Source organism: Geotrypetes seraphini, chromosome 2 (genome assembly GCF_902459505.1).
Source record: "Geotrypetes seraphini chromosome 2, aGeoSer1.1, whole genome shotgun sequence".
NCBI classification, from domain to species: domain Eukaryota; kingdom Metazoa; phylum Chordata; class Amphibia; order Gymnophiona; family Dermophiidae; genus Geotrypetes; species Geotrypetes seraphini.
The window spans coordinates 251,327,194-251,350,740 of NC_047085.1; the positions used below are offsets into that span (position 1 = coordinate 251,327,194).

Genomic DNA, 23,547 nt, shown 5'->3' on the forward strand with positions numbered 1-23,547 from the left:
CGCTCACCAGTTCCTGAAAATTACATCCATTCAGGTTGATATTAAAAGCAATTTAACCAGTCAGAAACAGCTCCTACAGTTAACCAATTAGGGCCACTTAAAATTAGTGGTTAGCGCCGAACTGAAAACCAGCTGTTTGCTGGCAAAGAGCTGAGGTCTTCCTGAAGTCAGAGGTTGGACTTAGCAATTGCAGCCAGGCTGCTGAATTTTTCTCCTTAAAGGAATATAAGCAGGTCGGTCTCTTGGGAGAGGGGTCAGCTACAGAGGAAGAGAGAGACCTGGAGGGGGACAGAGCCTTCAGGGAACTGAGCTGGTAGTCCTGGATAAGGAGACTGGGGATAGGAACGAACTCCCTAAGCTAATGTATCGCAAACTGTGTGCCGGACACACTGGGGAGGAGGAGAGGTACCGGCTCCGGATGACTACCTACAGGGCATGCCTCTCACGGTGAGAGGCATGTCCTGTAGGACCAATGTTTATATTTCTGTCCCCTCGTCCCTCCCAACATACACAATATCAGAAAGACCTGTGACTCAGGTTGAAATACAAGGTCCATGGCCCCCTTCTGACCCGCTCATTAGTACTAGGGATTGATAGGGTTACCAGATTTCAACTGTAGAAAAAAAAAGGACATGTGACCCCATTCCGTTTGGCCCCAGCTCCACCCCACCCACATCCCTGCCCCATCCCAACAGGAACTTCATCTTTTCTTCCCCATGCTCGGGGCCACGTCTGGAGGGCTTTCGAGCATGCACAGATGTGATATCGCATCCACGCATGCTCGGAGGCTCTCCAGACGTGGCCCTGAGCTCAAGGACTTCCAAAACACAGACAAACTTCCAGATTTTGGGAATCCTCCCTGGGTAACTGGACAGTCTTCTAAAAAGAGAACATATTTGGGTTTTCCTGAACGTCTGATAAACCTAGGAATGGACAACCAGAAAATTTTGGTTTTGTATTGTTTACTGTGTCATTTCTGGGAATGTTCATTTTAACTGTATAACTTATTTTGAAAATCGATTTTCTACATATTTTTCAATATAAGATTCACTTTCCTTTCCCTCTTTACCACACTCAGGGTATCCTTAACCAATCTACTAATCTTATATTATTTTCTCTGTTTCTAATTCCTTTATTTCCACAAAGCCAAGCAGGCATTATATTCTCATATGTGATGGGTAACATCATCCACAGAACCCGGCACAGACAGTGAAAAAGTATACTGTCACTTTAACACTACCCATACCACATGCATGCTGGTGCCTTCCAGCCCGACATCGTCTCACAGGACCTGCACTTCTTAGATTACCACAGAGCTGAGAATCTGTGTTGTAAGGTCTCTAAGTGTATCAAACTTCTATTTTGTGCCTTTCTGTTCTTTTTCCTTCAATTTTTATCATAATATTTTATTTTCTCTTATTTCCTAAGATTATGTTGAAAAATTTTCATTTTTTACCGGGTTCCCATTTTTGGGCCTTTTGTTCCCAGGCTGGGAACATCAATGTTTATTCCACCTAGTCGACCTCTCAGGCCATAGAGCCTTTTGACTTCACATTGGCGGTTTTTCCTTCAATGTTCAAAGCTCCTAGCAGCTTCAAGAAGTGCACTCAATGTCAACAGACCATTTCAGGTACAGACTCACATAACTGAGAGTAACGAGTTGCAGTAGTCTAAGCACAAGGTGATGAGGGCTTTGGTAGTGTGCTCAGAGAGGAAGGGTCAGATTTTGGTAATATTATAGAGGAAGAAGTGGCAGGTTTTAGTGATATGTTGTGAAGAAGAGAGAGAGGAGTCAAAGATGACCCCAAGATTACAAACAGACAAAACAGGAAGGATGAGAGTGTTGTCCACAGAGACAGAGAACGGAGAGGTGGGTTTAGTCAGGAAGATGAGCAGCTCTGTTTTAGCGATATTCAGTTTTAGATGGTGGTGAGCCATCCAGGTGGCAATGTCGGAGAGGCAGGCTGAGACTCTGGTCTGGGTTTCAATAGACATATTTGATGCAGAGAGGTAGATCTGGGAGTCATCATCATAGAAGTGATACTAGAAGCCATGGGAGGAGATCAGCGCTCCAAGTGAGCAAGTGTAGATTGAGAAAAGGAGCGGTCCCAGGACAGAGCCTTGAGGTACACCAATCAATCACCACTTTATGTCCCTAACCCTTCCTCCAGTGTTCAGCATCACTCCCTCTGTGTCCCTATGCCCCCCAAGTCCAACATCTCCCTTCTGTGCTCCTATTCTCTCCCATGTCTAACACTTTCCCTCTGTGTCAAGTTTCAAGTTTATTATTAGCATTTGATGAATCGCCTATTTGAATTACTAAGCGATGAACAAAATTTAAAAAATAACGTAAATTATAAAAACAAACCAAATAACAAGATCCTATAATTTAATACAAACATGAGAGGGGAGGGAAGGAGGAAAAGTAACAATTTTTATCTTAGAAGAAAATAGACAAGCAAGGAAAATACAAAAGGAAATGGAAGGGGTTAATTTTAGCGATTTTTTTAAAAGATGTAAGATCCTTTTTGTTTTTAATATATTGTGGCAGACAGTTCCACCATTGAGGGCCCATTACAGAGAACATGTCTGATCTTCTCGTGCCTACTATTTTTAAGGAAGGGACAGATAAGAGATTTTGATATGATGACCGAAGTGGACGTAAAGTGTTATGAGGTATTAACATTTTAGATATGAATTGAGGTTCATTAAAAGTTAAAGTTTTAAATATAAGCAGCATGACCTTAAAGGATATGCGATGGCTGATTGGGAGCCAATGGGCATCGGTCATCAATGGCGAAACATGATCATATTTCTTGGCGTTGTATATTAACTTGATCGCTGTGTTTTGTATGATCTGCAACCCTCTGTGTCCATGTCTGGCATTACCCCTCCGTGTCCATGTACTATTCCCATGCAGCATCTTCCTTTGTGTCCCTGTCCCTGTTCTCCTGCCACACTGCGCTGCAACCTAACCCCTCCCCGAGAGCTGTCCACACTCTCCCACTGCCCTAAAATCCCCGCCGTGATCCGATCCTCTCCCCCTGCAGCAGGAGAGATGCCCACTCTCCCCTGCTGACAAGTGACTCTCCTCCCCAGTTTCCACCGCCCCCCCTACCCCTTACCTCAAATAGATGACCCAGAGGGATACTGATTCCCTCCTCCCAGCTGCCTGCAGAGTCTAAAATGGGCCTTCCCCTTCCCGGTGCATCTTGGGATGCACCGGGAAGGAGCCTAAGGCGCTGATTGGCCTAGATGCCTAAGGTCTCTCCTATGGGGCGTCTGGGCCAACCAGAGCCTTAGGCCCCTTCCCAGTGCATTCGGGGAAGGGCTTGAGGTTCTGATTGGCTTAGATTGTATAAAGCTCCTCCCTCAGACCCCCTCCCCAGTACATCCCAAGATGCACCGGGGAAGGGAAAGCCAATTTTAGGCGATGCAGGCATCTGGGAGGAGGGAATCAGCATCCCTCCGGGTCATTTGAGGTAAGGGGGAGGGAGGTGGCAGAGACAGGGGAGAGGGTCACTTGTCAGCGGAGGAGAGTGGGCATGTCTCCCACTGAAGGGGATGGGGTTGTTGGTTGACAGCCAGAGAGATTGAACATCTCTCCCGCTGTTGTGTTCTGGAGGGGATTTTTTTCATGAGACAGATGACAGACCAGGGGAAAGGAGGGAAGGAGAGAAAGGAAGGAGAGGAGATGCCAGAAAATGGAGGGGGAGGGGGAGATGGAAGGAGAGGAATGAGATGCCAGGGCATGGGGGGAGGGAAGGGAAACTAAGGAGACAAATGCGATACCAGAGGGAAAGGAAGGAGAGGAGGTACCAGAGCATGAAGGGAGAGGGGGGAGATAGAAAGGAGAGAGATGCCAGGGCATGGGGTGGAGTGGGAAGAAAGGAAGGAAATAAGAAGAGAGAGATGCCAGTGCATAGGGAAGGGGTGGAGACAGAAAAATGGAGAAGGAGTAAAGCTGAAATGAATCATGTACAAAGAAGAGAAGGGGCACAGGATATACAGTTTATTGAAGGGACATAGAAAGAGGGAAGATGCCATATGGAAGAGAGAGAGGGCAGACACTGGATGGAAAGGGCAGAGAGGGTGGACAGTGGATGGAAGGGGCAGAGAGAGGGTTGACAGTAGATGGAAGGGGCAAAGAGAGAGGGCAGATGTTGCATGGAAGGGAGAGAGGACAGACGCTGTATAGAAAGAAGAGAGCGAAGAGATGATGATTAAAGCAGAAACAACAAAAGGTAGAAAGAAATGTTCTTTGTTGCTTTAAGTAGAAACAAGTAGTATTGTAACTGTATTGCTAAAAGTTTATAAATAGGAAATGGAAATAAGGCAATTTTGGGGGGGACTAAACCAGGTCAGGACTTGATACCATAACAGTAGTATACTGTACTGTCCTGAAGATAGATTTGGCCTCTGAAAGCTAATTGAAAAATGGACTAGTCCAATAAAATGGTATTTTCTTATTTCTCATATTTTTTTTATTTCTATTTGTTAATTTGTAAAGTGGTGATTGTTATGTATCCATTTTTTCAAATTTACATGCACTGTCTTCATATTTTGCACAGTATTAGGGGATGTGTCACTGTTTCTGTGGTGTTGCATTGTATGCAGAGTCTGGTTTCTTAGGGTTTCATTTTTATGTATTAGTACTTTTAGTTTGTGGTCCCGAATTTGCATAGGGTTATCTATGTTCTGCATGTGTGACCAAGGCCATGTGTTCCAGTAGGAATGAATATTGAGAAGCATACATTGTGCTTTGTGTAGTTTGATTTTGTGGTTAACCATTATGTGTTGTTAATAAGATTATATTGTATGTATATATGTATGTAGTATATATGAAAAATGAATGGAAAATATGGTATTACAATTAGTGCTATTATGGGGTGGGGTTTGGGGTGGAGATTGAGCGGGGTCTGGGTTGGAGCTTTCAGGCCCCTCCCAAACAAAAAAGCATTCCGCTGCCTATGGTCTGGGTCACTTTCTTCCTCCCCCACTTATGAGTCCAGCATTCATCTCCGTCCCCTTCACCCTGTGGGTCCACCATCCATGTCCCCCCACCCCTATTGCGGTTCACCATGCCTTTTGCGAGTCTGCTCTCTCATTCTTGGACCACCCCTCCCATACCCCGTGGCATCTCACTGCCGTCTTGCTTCTGACCCAACCCATTCCCTCCCTCATGTGGGTCTGGCCTCCAGTCGACTCCCCTCTCCATGTGAAGCTGGTATTTCTTACCCGCAGGCCCTCCGAAAGCAGCAGCAGAGGGAACATTGTAAACAGGCTGCTTGTGGACAGCCTTTTCTCTGCCACATCGGAAGTGACACGGCAAAGGAAAGGCCCTGGCAGGGCTGGCTGCAAGCATTTAGCATTGCATTCATTTTTGGTCAGTTAGGGGAGGAGGGAGTGCAACTCTGCTGGTTACGCTCACACCAGGACTTACTTTCTTCTGTTTCCCATTCAAAGCAACTTCTCACCAAGGAATTTTCCCTTCTCCCAATTTCTCTGGCCCTTACTTTCAGCTTAGGGCAGTGTCCCGCAAACTTTGTCGAGCCACAGCACACTAAACGTAGTGGCTGCAGCTCGAGGTATCCGGAAGTGTGCAGACGTCACCGTGATGACATCAAGCGCCTGCGCAAAGGTCCTCCAGATGTGTCCTGAGCCGCCAGTGGGGGGCGCCAGCAGGGAAGAGGGCTGGAAAGAAGGAGAGGTGCTGGCGCCTGCTGATTGCCTACAGGACATGCCTCTCACCGTGAGAGGCACGCCTTGTAGGCAGTCATCCGGAGCCGGTACCTCTCCTCCTCCCCAGTGTGTCCGGCACACAGTTTGCGATACATTAGCTTAGGGAGTTTGTTCCTATCCCCAGTCTCCTTATCCCAGGACTACCAGCTCAGTTCCCTGAAGGCTCTGTCCCCCTCCAGGTCTCTCTCTTCCTCTGTAGCTGTCCCCTCTCCCAAGAGACCGACCTGCTTACATTCCTTTAAGGAGAAAAATTCAGCAGCCTGGCTGCAATTGCTAAGTCCAACCTCTGACTTCAGGAAGACCTCAGCTCTTTGCCAGCAAACAGCTGGTTTTCAGTTCGGCGCTAACCACTAATTTTAAGTGGCCCTAATTGGTTAACTGTAGGAGCTGTTTCTGACTGGTTAAATTGCTTTTAATATCAACCTGAATGGATGTAATTTTCAGGAACTGGTGAGCGGCTTAATTTAAATGCTAGCATTTGCTTTTACATTAATATGTGTCTTCAGTGCTGGAGACCAATGATACACATCTGGAGAGCATCATTAGAAGCAGAAGGAAGAGATACAGAAGAGGAGGGTATCTGCCCAGGAACCATCAAGACAGAAAAACCAATAAGGAGACGTGTAGGAAACTTTTAAGACCCAGAGCTCTGAGCAACCAGCAGCATTTTGTATAGTCCATTTCTTTATTAGAACTAAAGACGGCAGCAAGTGAATCAGACACTAGTTTGAATATTGGCTGGAGCCCAATAAACCTCTGGGTTGGCAGCATTGACTATGCAAGGTTAGTTCAGCTGGTGGTAGGCCATGGTTTGTAAGACATTTATTGCTAAGGGTTGAATATCACATCCTTTATTTTAGGGGCTCACCTAATAAAGTATTTTACTTGGAGATGATGCATTTTATCCTTATTGCTTTTTTCTGTTCTGATTATTGTACTCTAGTTTAGGCCTTCTAGTCTTCCATTATCCTCATGAATCCTTTTTATTTACTTAACTGTCTTGTCTGCTGTTTTTTGTGTTTTTTTTAATAATTTTCCCCCTTTAAAATAGACATTCTTACAAATTTTCTTTTTGCATCTTTATTGAATACTCCAGAATCATTATTTGAAGACAGATTATTCAAAGATAATGCGAACTTTGAAGTTCAGATCTCCCCAGATCTCTTCCTCTTCCTCCTCCTCCTCCTCCATGCCCCCTTTTTCCATGCACAGAGGAAAAAGAGAAAAATTTAGCTTGCCTCACAATTAAGTCCACACAACAAAAAAGGCAAGACGGATGTCCAATCCAATCACAAATGTCTTTATTGTATAAATACAGTTCCAACAGTGTGTGCTGAGATGTACCTCATATTTTAGCATACATTTATGTCTGCATTTTGTATGTTTATATATTATGGTTATGTTCTTATTATTTTTTAGAATTTTATTGTCCTCTCAGGAAGGCATTTTATTTTACCAAAACTAGGATCCTTATTGGGGCTGTATTTATACAATAAAGACATTTGTGATTGAATTGGACATCAGTCTTGCCTTTTTTGTTGTTTTCCCTTTCTCCCTGCACCCATCTCTCTGATCCCTCTGAGCCAATCCCCCCTCTCCCCCCACTCAGTGCTAACCCTTCATTTCTTCTATTTTTAGTCTTTGGAATAGTTTGTTTATTTATTTATTTATTCATTCATTTATTTAGCCCATTCTCCCAAAGGAGCCCAGAACGGGTTACAAGAGTACATTCACAGTATATACAGGACAAAACTTAAGTGAAAATACAGACCTAGCGGACATAGCATAGTTGAAATTGCGACATTCACAGTACAGATATAACATAACATAAAGGTAACAGAACATAAAGGGTTTGGGAGGCCGCACTGAAACAGAAGAGTTCTGAGTGGTTGGGAGCCAGCACATCCTGAAGCAGCTGTTTCTGGCGAAACGCTGGGCACCGCGTCGATGTGACACTTGCTCTACTTACCTACCATTGTGTGGGATTAGTATACATATATTTTTTCTTCATAATTATTTGAATGAAGATGATAAGCAGCTGAGAGTGCTTTGAGTATTTAATCTGTGTTTTCCCTGCATTGCTTAAGGCTTATAATATCTCCCAATGTGAAAGGTTTTTTAGGCCTATGACGAGATTCATCCCCGGAGAATTTTCCCACACCTGTTGCACTTAAGAAGGTGTTTGTGTGTGTGTGGGGGGGGGGGGGTGAGGGGGCTTTTTCCTTTATATTCCTTCACATTGGGCTAAGATGTTTGTGAAGCACTTGCACTGACAGGGAATTTGGGACTTATTTCCACTCTATCCTCTTCTCCTTTGGGGAGTGTGTGCTATTTGAGGAGAAGGGAGTTGTATCTAATATTATATCGTTCTTCCATACTTGTGTTCGTTGTTCTAGTTATAACATAAAGGTAATACAGCTTTTGCGTTGTAGGTATGTACATGGTTGATAGTGTAGCGTTTGGGTTCCAGTGGGTAGCACAGTTTAAATTTGCTGGGAATGACATTTGAATTATGGTATGTAGCAGACAGAGTATGCTTAGTGTGTTTAGAAAGTTTGGTAGCTATTCAGGTTATATTTGGGTGGCATATGAGTTACAGTATGAGTCCATATGGTATGCTAGGAGATGCCTTTAAGATCCAACAGTCAGGGGTTGCCCATTCTAATAAACCTTGCTGAACTATTGGGACCTCTTGGCCTTTCCAGTTTGTGGCTATCTCATTTCATGCTTTTATAATTTCCCATTGGAACAGAATTCTTTTATCTCCCATGTAATGTGGGTAGCTAGCTCAGCAAGAAATTTTTAAGTTGACTTCCATTCTTTCTACAAATTTTCTACTGCATGGTACTTTTGGAACTACCCTCAAAATCTTAGTGAGAGGTTGGCTACACTACGAAAAGTATTAGTTGGACATAAGGACTTATTGCATCTCATGAGCATCTGAATCAGACAGATAATATTTCAAATTACAGTTCCAACACACTGTTTATGTGTTAGTTGAGAATCTATATCCATGCTTTTTTTTTTTTCGGGGGGGGATTTGAGTTACAGGGATGGGTAAAAGGGGGTAAAACAGTATGCAATAGGGAAACTTGGCTACTGTTATACAATTGCTATACCAAGAATACCAAAACATAAAATTAATTAAATGTTTAATTTATTAATTTCTTTAATTCAATTCATATCCTAAAAACTAACAAAATTTATTTCATCTACATTTAAAATCTACAATAATAAGTAATACAAAGTGCAAAATGCTACTAATGACAAAATCATAGGCTGGGAAAAGCTACAGGTACGATCTAAAGCTTTTAAATAGAGTCCATCAATCAATCTTCAATGCTCTTAATGATGTTAAGTATTGAAGCCATTTCAGACCCAATAAAGCTCACTTAACTTGATGATGAGTCAATTAAAGTCCCAATATCTCCTTGAGTTCTAATTCGTAGATTTGATCAAGTCAGTTGTTCCTTATATTCATGATCCAATAAGAAATGTTTAATCATTTCTGAGGTTCTCTCTTCTTAATCCTTATTGTTTTCCAGTTTTAGTTACTTATATTGTTCAATCAGCATAAGCCTCCAACTCCAGCTAAGTTTCAGTTGAGTCCATCATCAGGGAGGTTGAAGATATAAGTACTGAAATTACTTCTGATACAGATCTCCGGCTGAGAATTCCTGCTGGGAAACATTTATACAATTGGCAAGATTTGTAAGATTGCTGTTTTCTATGCGCTAATGCTGTTATGCCATGCATGTATTAATTTGACTTGTTGTACCTTTTGCTAAAGAAATAAGAACATAAGAACATAAGCAGTGCCTCCGCTGGGTCAGACCATAGGTCCATCTTGCCCAGCAGTCCGCTCCCGCGGCGGCCCGAACAGGTCACGGCCTGTCTGAGTCACCAGAAGGGGCCCCCTTGCCACCTTGGTTTCCCATTGAGTCTTATCTTCCCATCGAAGTCCTAACCCTCCGGTCTTGCACATGCACGACCTGGTTGGATTTCTATACTTATTACTTGGTTTGCTTTCTATACCTGTGTTACATCCCAGCACCTCTCTCAGTATCCCACGATCCCCCTATCCCTCAGGAATCCGTCCAATCCCTGTTTGAATCCCTGTACCGTACTCTGCCTGATCACTTCCTCCGGTAGCGCATTCCAAGTGTCCACGACCCTTTGGGTGAAGAAAAACTTCCTTGCATTTGTTCTGAACCTATCTCCCTTCAGTTTCTCCGAATGCCCCCTCGTGCCTGTTGACCCCTTCAGCCTGAAGAATCTGTCCCTATCCACCCTCTCTATGCCCCTCATGATCTTGAAGGTCTCTATCATATCTCCCCTGAGCCTCCTTTTTTCCAGAGAGAAGAGCCCCAGCCTATCCAACCTCTCGGCGTATGGGCAGTGTTCCAGCCCTCTTACCAGTTTCGTTGCTCTCCTTTGGACTCTCTCAAGCACAGCCATGTCCTTCTTGAGGTACGGCGACCAATATTGAACGCAGTATTCCAGATGTGGACGCACCATAGCTCGATACAATGGCATGATGACTTCCTGCGTCCTGGTTGTTATGCCCCTCTTTATGATGCCCAGCATCCTGTTGGCTTTTTTCGAGGCTGCTGCGCACTGTGCAGATGGCTTCAATGATGCATCCACCAGCACACCCAAGTCTCTCTCAAGACTGCTGTCTCCCAATAATGCCCCCCCCCCAATTTGTATTTGAACAACGGGTTCTTTTTCCCTATATGCATGACCTTGCATTTTTCCACGTTAAAGCGCATTTGCCATTTGTTTGCCCAGTCTTCCAGCTTGTCCAGGTCCCTTTGCAGGTCCTCACACTCCTCCCTAGACCTAACTCTGCCGCACAGTTTGGTATCGTCTGCAAATTTTATAACCTCGCACTTTGCCTCTTTTTCCAGGTCATTGATAAATATGTTGAAGAGTAACGGCCCCAGCACCGATCCCTGTGGCACACCGCTTGTGACTCCCCACCAGTCAGAGTATTGTCCCTTTACTCTGACCCTCTGCAGTCTACCCGACAACCAGTGCTCGATCCATCTGTGCACATCCCCTCCCACCCCGTGGTTCCACAGTTTCCTAAGCAGCCTTTCATGTGGCACCTTGTCGAAAGCCTTTTGAAAATCAAGGTAAATGATGTCTATAGGTTCCCCATTGTCCACCCGACTGCTTATTCCCTCAAAGAAGTACAGAAGGTTCGTTAAGCATGACCTTCCCTTACAGAATCCATGCTGGCTTGTTCTCAGTAGGCCATATCTCTCGATATGCTCGCAAATACCATCCTTGATCATAGCTTCCACCATCTTCCCTATAATTGAAGTCAGGCTCACCGGCCTGTAGTTTCCGGGGTCACCCCTCGATCCCTTCTTGAAGATAGGTGTGACATTCGCCAATTTCCAGTCCTCTGGTACCTCTCCAGTTTTCAAGGATAGGTTGCAAACATGCTGGATTGTGCCGCTATTTCTTGTCTTAGTTCTTTCAGAACCCTTGGGTGGATCCCGTCCGGGCCCGGCGATTTGCCGCATTTTAACCTGTCTATCTGCTTGAGGACATCCTCCTTGCTTACCTCTATGTGTTCTAATTTTTCAGCCTGTTCCCCACTCATGAGCTCCTCTGAGTCCGGTATATTAGATGTGTCTTCTCTCGTGAAAACCGACGAGAAGAACGTGTTCAACCTCTCAGCTACCTCTTTATCCTCCTTGATCACTCCCTTCCTATCCCCATCGTCCAACGGCCCCACCTCCTCTCTCGCTGGTCGCTTCCTCTTTACGTAACTGAAGAATGCCTTGAAGTTTTTCGCCTCCCTGGCCAGCCCCTCTTCATATTTCCCTTTTGCTTTTCTAACCTCTCGGTGGCATTCCTTTTGGCATTTCCTGTGCGCCTGGTGATTTTCCTCCGTTGGGTCCTTTTTCCATCTCCGGAAGGACACTTTCTTGTTGTTTATTGCCCTCTTTACTTCTGTTGAGATCCAAACCGGGTCCTTTGACCGCTTGTTCTTGCCGCCTTTCCTGAAACTTGGGACGTACATTCTTTGTGCTTCCTGCAGGGTGTCCCTGAATAGGGTCCAGGCGCTTCCTACAGTCTCCATCCTAAGGACGTTTTTGAGCTTCCTCCCCACCATTTCCCTCATAGCAACATAGTTCCCTTTCCTGAAGTTGAGCGCAGTTGTTGCGGTCCTCTTTACTGTGGGTGTCCCCCTTTCTAATGTGAATCGGATCGCGTTGTGGTCACTGTTGCCTAGTGGTCCTCCCACTTCTACCCCTCTTGCAGGCCCCCCTAATCCGTTTAAGATGAGGTCAAGAGTAGCACTCCCTCGCGTCGGTTCCTTGACTAGTTGCTCCATGAAGCAGTCCCTCACAGCTTCTACAAATCCTGTTTCCTTAGTGCAGTTGGAGTGACCCGTACTCCAGTCAATCCCCGGGTAGTTGAAGTCCCCCATCACTGTTACACTTCCAGTCCTGCATTCTTGTCTCAGTTCAGCTTCCAAGTCGTGTCCGATTTCCTCCGGCGTACCAGGTGGGCGATAGTACAGCCCCAGTTTTATGCCTGTACCCTTGTTTCCCGGCAATTTGACCCATAGCGATTCCAGCCCCTCTGCCTTCTTTGCCATATCCATCCCGACCGAGTAGATAGAGTCCTTTATATATAGTGCTATGCCTCCCCCCTTCTTGTGGGTCCTGTCCCTCCTGTAGAGCTTGTACCCTGGCAGCGCCACATCCCACTGATTCTCCTCTGTCCACCATGTTTCTGTAATTCCAATTATATCCAGGTCCTCCCCCTTGGCTACGACCTCTAGTTCACCCATCTTGGCCATGAGGCTTCTTGCATTGGCGTATAAGCACCGCAGGTCCCGTCGTTTTTCCTCCACCTCCGTATTTACCTGGGCCGCCTCCCCTTGAATTTCGGGCAGTTCTCCTGTTCCCTGTGCTTCTGCTTTGCCCTTAGCCTTTACTCTCGCAGCTTTCGGTTTCCCCACATTTCCGCCACCCCTCTCCCCAGCTTCTCCTCTGGGTTTTCTAGCCCTACCGGTCTCCTCCTGGGCTATCATCCCTTGAGGCTCTGTTTGATCCCCCTCGCCTTGTGGCACCCCTATATTGCCCTCAGTTTTCGCCCTCGTGCCACCCAGTCCCCCTGTGTCTCTATGCCCCTTAGTCTCCTCCCAGCAAGCTCCCTTTACCTGGTGTTTCCCTCGCTGTCTGATCATAAGATTCACCGGTCTCTCTACTTCCTCCTTGCAGTCAGCCCGTTCAGCATCTGTTCTGGATACTGTTGTCCGAAGCGTCAACATCAGATCAGCTGTCGGCTTTCCCCCTCTCCTCAGTTTAAAGCCCTCTCGATCTCCTTCCTCACATTTGCTGCCAGTAGTCTAGTTCCCGCTGTGCTCAGGTGCAGGCCGTCTCGCCGGTAGAGCTTGCTCTTTTCCCAGAAGGACGTCCAGTTCCTCACAAAGTGGAAGCCCTCCTCCTGGCACCATCTCCTCAACCATGCATTCACAGCCTGGAGGTCTGCCTGCCTCTTTGCATCTGCTCTCGGTACAGGCAGGATCTCTGAGAATGCTATCCTCCGGGTACTCCGCTTCAGCTTTCGTCCCAGGGCCCTGAACTGGTCAGTCAGTGTGGCCATGCTGAAGTTCCTCCGGCTCACATCATTCGTTCCGATGTGGATTATCACCGCAGTCTCCTCTGTCTCTGCTCCGTCCAGGATCCTCTCGATCCTATCAGTGACATCTCGTGTCTTGGCCCCTGGGAGACAAGTCACTAGCCGGTCCTCCCTTCCTCCAGCTACGTGACTATCTACCTCTCTCAAGATCGAGTCTCCCACCACAATAGCAGACTTCCCTTTCCTCAGCAACCTCCTCTGTCTCAGGTCTGTGTCCTCAGTGTAATGTGGTGTCTCTCCCTCGGGGTCCCGGTGGGTCGCGGTCTCCTCCTCTTGCGTGATTCCTCCACTAGGTCCTTCCCCGGTGTCGCCTTGTGGATCCTGGGTCTCGTCTGCCGACATATGTCTGTGCAGCTGATGGTCCTGTTCCTCCACCTTCCTCCTATAGGCCTCCTCGATGAATCTCTCGAGGTCCCTCACCTGGTCCACCAGGAACTGGTCCACAGTTCTAACCACATGCGCACACACAACAATACAAGCCTTTGAAACGCTACTGAACTATATTTTCATGCCCTGACTGAAGAGAGCTGGGCTTATCTTGGGACCTTGCTATTCTCCGGTCTGCAAATAGGTGTGGAGCTGCTCTGACCAGGTACGAGATGTTAGCTGCCTCCCTTCATCCTGAAAAACACAAACATTGTCACATGTCCTATTATATAAAGTATATATTTTTTGTCATCTCACATTCTCACAGCATGCCTATGTTTATACAATGAATAAAATGATATAGCACACATCCATTATCCATGCAAATTCATTAAGTACTCTTTATGACAGTGTATCGCAAACTGTGTGCCTCCTGAGATTTCAGGTGTGTTGCGACACACTGGCCATCAGGCAGGCAGCTGGCGCTGATTACTCTTCTCCTCGCCGGCGTCTCTCCTCCTCTCTCCATACCTCCCCTTCTCTAGGATCCCTCCACCAAAGCAGCCAGGTGGGCCTCTGCGCATGCGTGGACGTTGACGCAATGGCATCACGCATGTGCGTGATGTCAGCATGTTGACAACCGCGCACTTCTGGGTGCCTTCCGGCCGGGGTACTGCATATAGCGTGCCGCCAGCCAGAAAGTTTGCGACACACTGCTTTATGAACTAAGACTATGTATGTTGCTTATGTACTGCCTAGGTGTTTAGGCATTGTATAAATGTTTAAAATAAATAAAGATTAACTTCAGACAAAGCACTTACTTGGCCATGGAGAACCAGCCACTTCACTGTATTCTTGGTCCATTTTACTCAAAGAACTAGTTGCAAAACGAGTTGATGTTTCAGCAGCTGCTTTTTCAGATAAGTCAAGAAATGAGAAAAATCTTGTGAAAAATTTTGTGCCAGGCCTGTAGAGGACTGCAAGGCAATATAGCAGGATAATTTAAAAGGTCTTAATCCATTTCACAGACCTGAGACAGATAATTCGGACAATGGAATTCAACAAAGCAAACTGAATGCAAACATCGGAACATGGGTCCTACATGCTTCTGGCTCCAACTAGTTATGATTGATTCATCTTGCTTCAAACATGCGAGTCTCTACACGTAACTCTCATTTTTTAGAAAACACTATAGGAAACAAGATTTATGCCTCCAAAAATCCTTCAACCTAGATTAGATCTGGAAAAGCTGACTAAAACTGGCTAAGATTCAATTCAACAGACTTCTTGATTCCCAATAGTGTGGACAGTTATGAAAACACCTGTGTCAATTCATTGAATATTTTCTACTTCCTTTAAGGAGAACTTGAAGGGTTTTTGATTTGTAAGATACACACGTTACCCTTTGAAAATGTGTTGTTTTATTGCTAATGTTTCTCGTGTCTGTGAAAAGAGGTACCTTGGGGATGAAGAAGCCTTGGATCTCGGTATCTCGATACGTCATGCGAGGCAGCGTTATGGGGACAATATTTCCATAACGTTGAAATTCATGAATTACGGCATTAGTGAAATGCAGGTGCGCCTGATCATCCAGAACAGGTCTCCTGTCTCTGCCAATCACTCGGTCAATTTCCTCATGGACTTTGCCTGGAAATACAGAAAGACTTCAGGTTCAGAAAAACTCAGTACCTATTTTGTATACTTAACATGATTTCCTGGAAGCAGTGTTGGTTAAAGTACTTAACTAAATATAAATGTATAAATTTATATTTTAATACTTAAATAAAATTACAGTGAAGAATACATTAAAAAATTTATTTAGGTGAAAGTAAAAAAGTTATTGCTTAATATAATACTTTTTGAGAAAAAAATAAAAGCACAACAACAACAATGAATAGAACATAAGAACAGCCCCACAGGGTCAGAGCAATGGTCCATCAAGCCCAGCAGCCTGTTCCCACAGGCCCCTAGTACCTGGTCAAAACCCAAGGAGTAGCAACATTCCATGCTACCGATCCAGGGCAAGCAGTGGCTTCCCCCGTGTCTTTCTCAATAACAGACTATGGACTTTTCCTCCAGGAAATTGTTCAAGCCTTTCTTAAAAACAGCCACACTATCCGCTCTTACCACAATCTTTGGCAATGTGTTCTAGAGCTTAACTATTCTCTGAGTGAAAAAATATTTCCTCCTATTGGTTTTAAAAGTATTTCCCTGTAACTTCATCAAGTGTCCCCTAGTCTTTGTCATTTTTGATGGAGTGAAAAATTGATCCACTTGTACCCATTCTACTCCATTCAGGATTTTATGGACTTCAATCATATCTCCCCTTAGCCGTCTCTTTTCCAAGCTGAAGAGCCCTAACCTTTTTAGTCTTTCCTCATACGAGAGGAGTTCCATCCCCTTTATCTTCTTGGTCGCTCTTCTTTAACAATTGTTAATTTTTTTATTCCACTAACTTTATTGCTCTATAATTCAATCCACTTTGTTTCAGTGAAAATAGCTGTCACTCATGTGAGTGAGTGCACTTGTGAGCCATTATTAAACCACCACAGCTAATGAGGTGTTCAACAACTGAACTAGCAGAAAGTGGAGTGTTCAGTCTGATTAAAAAAAAAAAAAAAAGTTCCTTCAAATCATGCTAGGCAGATTATTACTGATGACTTTTGACTGGGTTTGCAGGTATTGATCAAGGAAATCTTTGTCATAACAGTATGGGGGTCAAATCAAAAGACACAGACATCCAAAAAGCATCCTAAATCAGCACTTGGATGTCCTAACCGCCAGGTCGTCCAAGTGCCAAGAAACAAAACTGTCTTTCTGAGATGTTTGGGTGAGGGGGGGGCTCACCATAACCCATAAAGGAGTTCTGGTGAGATATGTATCTGGCACTCTTTATGTGAAATTTGGCCTTGTGATTGCTCAGAAAGCCCCAAACCACTGCGACAAAGCTGTTCCAAGCCGCTTTCTCCTTCCTGATTAGCTTCTTAGGAAATTCCTTGAACTCCATGATATCCTTTAGTTGTGGGCCAATGAAAACACTAGCTTTGACCTTTGCCTTAGACAGATTGGTGAAAATGTTTTGAAGGTACTTGAAGGCTGTGACTCCTTATTTAGAGCTCTGACAAATTGTTTCATTAGGCCTACTTTGATGTGCTGTGGTGGCATCAGCACCTTCTGGGGCTCCACCATCAGTACCCATCTAATGTTTCTCCACACACAGAACTTGGTCTGCTGTGGCCAGTCCCACCTTTGGTAATGCGTCTTTGTGTTCCTGCTGTCCCAAAGGCAGAGATAACAGGGAAACTCGGTAAAACTACTTTGGAGACCCATTAGGAATGCCACCATTTTGAAGTCTACAATGACCTCCCAGCAGTACTCATCATACTTCAAGGTGCCTAGTAAGGTCTTGATACTATTATAATCCTGAATGAATCAGTGGAAGAGACAAGTACTTGTTCCCGTTATAGAGCAGCAAGGCTTTGATGCTCCTGAATGAGCTGTCAATGTAGAGATGCTACTCTTTTGAATTACGGGCGATTTCAATTGCCTCAAACAGACTGGTCACATTGTGGCAGAAGCAGAGTCCATCTTGATGAGTGAAGAAGGTGGAAAACCTTGATGACACTTACCCTGATCTTAGAGTCTTAATTTATTGTCAATTATTCTAATTAGGATAACAGGAGAACTTTTTATATTTCATTATCTGCTATGAAACAAACACTAAATCAAGCATATAATATAATCCTACGGCTCTCTATACTAGTCTAATATATTCCTAGTAGCTTAATAAGGTTTAATTAATTAATCAGCTCAATAATAAGACACAGACTGTAGTCCAGCAGCAAGAGGGGTGCTATCCAGCCTTTTGGTACTGAGTGTCACATGAATGATTATCTCCCAGTTTGCGAGAAGTTATATGTGTGTGCAAAGAGCTCCTAGCTCTCAGAGAACGAGTATGTTCCCTTGAGGCTAGAGTAGCAGACTTGGAGGAGCTGAGGGAGACAGAGAAGTACACAGAGAAGACCTACAGGGATGTTGTAGAGAAGACCCACCTCCAGTCTGGTAGCTCCTGTGCTGCCTTGGAGGAGAGTGGTCTCTTAGAAGAAGAACATCACCTTGGTGAAGCTAGGACCTTCCCATCAGGGGCTTCTGTCCAGGAGGGACGGGTCAGGACAGCTGTTGTGGTTGGTGATTCGATCATTAGGCATGTAGATAGCTGGGTGACTGGTGGGCATGAGGATTGCCTAGTCACTTGCCTGCCTGGTGCAAAGGTGGCAGACCTCACATGCCACTTAGATAGGATTTTAGATAGTGCTGGGGAGGAGCCAGCTGTCTTGGTACATATAGGTACCAATGACATAGGAAAATGTGGGCGGGAAGTTCTAAAAGCCAGATTTAGGATCTTGGGTAGAAAGCTGAAATCCAGATCCTCTATGGTACCATTTTCAGAACTGCTCCCAGTTCCAAACGTAGGACCCAAGAGGCAGAGCTCCAAAGCCTCAATGCATGTTTGAGATGATGGTGCAGGGATGAGGGATTTAGATTTGTTAAGAACTAGGCAACCTTCTGGGAAAGGGGATGCTTGTTCCGAAAGGATGGACTCCACCTTAACCGGGATGGAACCAGGCTGCTGGCACAAATGTTTAAAAAGGAGATAGAGCAGCTTTTAAATTGAAATGAGGGAGATAGCCGACAGTCGCCCAGGAGCAGATGGTTCGGTGTGAGGTATCCTTGAAGGATACTATTGAAACACGATATTTAGGGAATCCCAGTAGAGAGGTTTCAATAATTTAGGGAATCCTATTAAAGGAAGCTCACTGGTTACCAATAATACATAGGATAACATATAAAATAGCTCTTTTAGTCTTTAAAACAATTAAGACCAATACACCGGCTTTTATTGATAGACTTCTGATCCCATATAGTTCATCGAGAGTTCTTAGATCATCCTCTCAGTCTACCCTTAACGTTCCCTCCTTGAAAATTATCGGAACACGCCGTGCCTCTATTTTTTCAGTAACAGCACCAACGATTTGGAATTCTCTTCCTTTGTTCATGAGACTTGAACAAGATTTGCAGAAATTCAAGAGTAGTTTAAAGTGTCTACTTTTCAAAGAAGCCTTTAATTGAATTTACCAAGTATATCATGAGACATCTTCTTATGATCTATCTCATTCACGAAATCAGTTCACCAGTATTTCTCTCTTTCGATCTCTCATAACCACTTTCTACTTTCTCTTACCCTCCCAATGTACTTCCCTTTTATGTACTTTTCTCGAAAAATTGTATTTCTGCCCTCTATTCCTATTGTTTCTCAAGTTTAATTACCCTTGTTGGTCTAGTTATAAATATTATGTATCAGTGATTTCTTTAAAATCACATTTTTATTTTTGTAAAACGCTTTGTAATTTGAAAAGCGTTTCATCAAATAATTTGAATAAACTTGAAACTTGAACTTGAAGGTTTAAAAGGAAGGCAGAGTAAAAACCTCAAATTTTCCCTGTCTTTTCAGCATTCTGTAGTTACAAGGAAAAAACACAATTTGAAGTGTCTGTATATAAACACTAGAAGCCTAAAAAATAAAATAGGAGAGTTAGAGTATATAGCACTGAATGATAAGGTAGATATAATAGGCATCTCAGAGACATGTGGAAGGAGGACAATCAATGGGACACTGTATTATCGGGGTAGAAATTATATCGCAAGGCTACAGTAGATCAAATTGGAGAGGGAAGGGTTTGCGCTATGTGTTAAAGAGGGAATTGGATCACATAAAATACACTGTTGCATGACATAGATGGCATTGTGGAATCCATATAGATAGAAATTCCATGTGTGGAAGGAAGGAATATAAAGGTAGGGTTATACTACCATCTCCTGGGACAAAATGAGCAGACAAGACAGATGAAGAAATGTTTTCATAGATTAGGAAGCTGGAGAATTGGGCAACAGTGTAATAATGGGTGATGTCAATTACCCTATATTTCACTGGAGAAAAAGTACTGTATGTTCTTAACACCAGTATAATCCACTATCTTATCCACATATAAAATAACAGGAGACTAGTTTAGCATTGTGATACTGCTTCACTCTTGCTCAAAATCCATATATAACTTTCTTTGAGACTTAAAAATTGGGAGATATAAGGCCTTAGATGGGCTTCATGGGCCAAAAATACTCCCAATATGTTCTCAGTTGTAATCTTGTGGTTATAAAAAAAAAAACAAGTCATGATGCAATTTATTAAAGTCTCAAAGAGTGCATAGCAACACAATACAGGCAGGTCACAAAATTACAACTGAGAACGTATTAGGAGTTTTTTTTGGCCTATGAAGCCCATCTGAGGCCTTTTTCTCCCAATTTATGAGCCTCAAAGAAAGTTATGTATGGGTTTTGAGCAGGAGTAAAGCAGTATCACAATGCTAGTCTCCTGTTATTTTGTATGTGGGCAAGATAGTGGATTATACTGATTTCAATTACCCCAACATTGACTGGTTATATGCTACATCAGGGAGTGCTAGGGTGGTAAAATTCCTAGACGTCATTATTGACTGCTTCTTGGAGCAACTGGTCTGGGAACCGACAAGAGAGGGAGCTATTTTAGATTTGGTCCTTAGTGGAATGCAAGGCATAGTACAAGAGATAACTGTTGGGTCCACTGAGAAAAAGTGCTCATAACATGATCAAATTTGAACTGCTACAGGGAGTGATGTCGCAAAAGAAATTTATTGTAGAGGCATTCAATTTTCAAAAAGGCAACTATGATAAAATAAAGAAAATGATTAAAAAGAAGCTAAAAGAATCAGTTGCAAAGGTTAGGACTCTAAACCAGGCATGGATGTAATTTAAAAATACCATTGTGGAAGCCCAGACCAGATGTATTCTATGTATCAGCAAAGGTGGAAAGAAGAGGAAACAAGAGCCAGCATGGTTAAAAGGTCAAGTGAAAGAGACTATTAGAGCCCAAAAAACATCCTTTAAAGAATGGAAAAAGGATCCGCATGAAGAAAATAAGAAGAGACATAAGCCCTGGCAAGTTAGATGAAAAGCATTGATAAAGAAAGCTAAGAAAGAATATGAAGACAAATTTGCAAAAGAGGCAAAAACTCATAACAATTTTTTTTAGGTACTTCAGAAGCAGAAATCTGTGAGGGAATCCGTGGGACTGTTGGATGATCTAGCAAAAGGGATGCTCAGGGAGGATAAGGCTGTAGTGGAGAGACTGAATGAATTCTTTGCTTCGGTCTTTACAGAAGAAGATGTAAACCGGAAATGGTTTTCAAGGGTGATGTGGAGCAACTGAAAGAAATCTAGGTCAATCTCGAAGATGTACTAAGCCAAATCGACAAGTTAAAAAGTGATAAATCACCTGGCCCGGATAGTATACCAGGGTACTAAAAGAACTCGAACATGAAATTGCTGACCTGTTATTAGTGATCTGTAACCTGTCGCTAAAAAAATCTCTAGTACCTGAAGATTGGAGGATGGCCAATGTTACACCGATTTTTAAAAAGAGTTCCATGGAAGATATGGGAAATTACAGACCGGTAAGCCTGACTTCATGCCAGACAAAATGGTGGAAACAATTATAAAAAATTAAATTGTGGAATATATAAACAAACATGATTTAATGAGACAGAATCAGCATGGGTTCAGCCAAGGGAGTTCTTGCCTCACCAATTTGTTTCACTTTTTTTTTTTCTTTTAAGTTCAACAAGTCTTATTAAAGTTTTTCACAACAAAAGAAGAAAATATAACATAATTTGATGAGTATAATCTTGCAGGAAAGGAGGTATGCATTCAAATAATTGGCATGTTATAAGTGTGTATAAGCATGGTATGCAACTCGGAGATATTAACACAATAAAGACTATGTCAGTTATGCAAATTATCGTTATAATCTTATATCACAGCCCATACATTATTAAAGGTTGAAAGCGTATCCAGTTTTTCTGCTGCCACCTTTTCATATCTAGCAAACAGGCATACAGTATTCCACCATTCATTGTAATATAAAGTAGAAAAGTCTTTCCAATGTGATGAGATCGTTTTCAGTGCAATCAATAGTAGGGATTTAAGTAGCCTCGCTTTGTCTTTATCTAGACATGTTTCAATAATGAATCCACCAAAAAGGACTATTGAATAAGATAGCTCATTACTAATAGACTTATTGTGGTCCACATTTCAGACCAATACGATTTGAGGAACTTGCAATGAAATATCATGTGGTCAAGAGTGCATATATTTTCTTTACATGACCAGCATTGATTAGTACCCACTTGAGAGAGTTTTGAAAGTTTGTATGGGGTCCAGTATGCTCTGTGATAAAGCATTTGCTTAGTCACTGCTGATTTCAAAGAGCTAAAGGAAGAGAGCCAATTAGACTTCCATTCTTGGGGTGAATGCTTGCTTAATATATCTCTTGTCCAAGGGAAGGGAATTTAGATTCTGGTTTACAGTTCAGCCATAATATTACCCACCGGAGGTATTGATACATCTTTACCCCTGATTGGGGTTACACTTGAACAGATTGGAGGATGTTAGTGCAAATGGAGGCATCAATGTCCAAAAATAAAGCTGATTTATCATCTCTTGTAAGTAAAATTAACCAAGTACTAACAGAAAATGAGGAAACACTTAAAAAAAATTATACACTTCAAAAAATTATACACTTCAAATACAACAGATTAAAGAAGAGGTAACTATTGCTTATGATATTTCATCTGCTTTGATTAAAGACAACTTGATACATATGAAATTTTTTGAGAACTTTAATCAAAGATTAAGGGCTCATTTTATGAAGGTGCGCTAGCGGTTTTAGCGAATGCACCGGATTAGCTCGCACTAGCCGAAAATCTACCGCCTGCTCAAAAAGAGGCGGTAGCGGCTAGCGCATGCTATAGTGCTGCCCGATTCAGGAAAAAAATTTTGATTCGATTCGATTCAGCCTATTGAATTGGTTTTTCGATTCGATTTTCCTGTCCAATTGGGTGGGGTTTTTTTCAAAAATCCTGGTGGGTTTTATAGCATTTTCATCCCCTTTGGCTTCTCCTAACCACACTGGCACTGTGGTGTAAATAAAATAAAGAAACAAAAAGGACTTTTCCTCTCTGTTAAATCCTAGCTCACGTTTGCGGTCTAACACCAGCTCTGGCAGGATACACATTTCAAATCTGACATATTGTAATCACAAAACAGAAAATAAAATTTATTTTTCTACCTTTTGTTGGCTGGTCATTATTCAAATCTTGTTGGTCCCAGGCTCTAGTTGTCTTCTGATAACTTGCTTGCCAGGGTCTCCTTCTTTCTTCTTTCCCCGTGCTAACCATTCATCTGCCATCTCTGTCCTCCCCTTCCATTTCCCTTCCCTCCGCAGGAAGTCTGGCATCTTTCCTTTTTTTCGTCTCTCTCACACATCCACCTTTTCTTAATTATCCTTTCATCCAGCATCTCTCCCTCCTTCTCCACCACCCCAGTGTCCACCATCTCTCCCTTTCTTTTTTCAACTACCCTCCAATCCAGTATCTCTATCCCCCTCCACACCATCCCTTGTGTCCAACTTCTCTCCCTTTCTGTTCCTTCCCTCCCTAAATCGCATTGTCCTCCATCTCTCTCTCCTCTATTTTTAGACCCATTATTTCTCCCCCCCACAAGTCCGGCATATGCACGTCTCTTTGAACCCCCCTTTCCTCCCTCTCTCTGTGTACTTCTACACCAGGGCTCCCCTCCCCTGAAGGTCTGTCCCCCCCTGAAGGCCTGCACCTCCCCCTG

General features: G+C 43.5%; 1 protein-coding gene across 2 annotated transcripts in view; it reads right to left on the reverse strand.

Moving 5' to 3' along the window:
- LOC117353429 (cytochrome P450 2D15-like) overlaps positions 1–23,547 on the reverse strand; it is a 126,711-nt gene that overhangs the window by 15,827 nt on the left and 87,337 nt on the right. The window contains exons 7-9 of one of the 2 annotated variants that reach the window (XM_033929348.1): positions 15,236–15,423; positions 14,598–14,684; positions 13,924–14,031 (exon numbers count right to left, since the gene is read on the reverse strand). In XM_033929348.1, the coding sequence (XP_033785239.1) occupies positions 14,646–14,684; positions 15,236–15,423 (227 nt within the window). In that variant the 3' untranslated portion in view covers positions 13,924–14,031; positions 14,598–14,645. Of the gene's footprint in view, positions 1–13,923; positions 14,032–14,597; positions 14,685–15,235; positions 15,424–23,547 lie in introns of those variants that run through there. The other variant, XM_033929347.1, reaches the window with a different exon arrangement.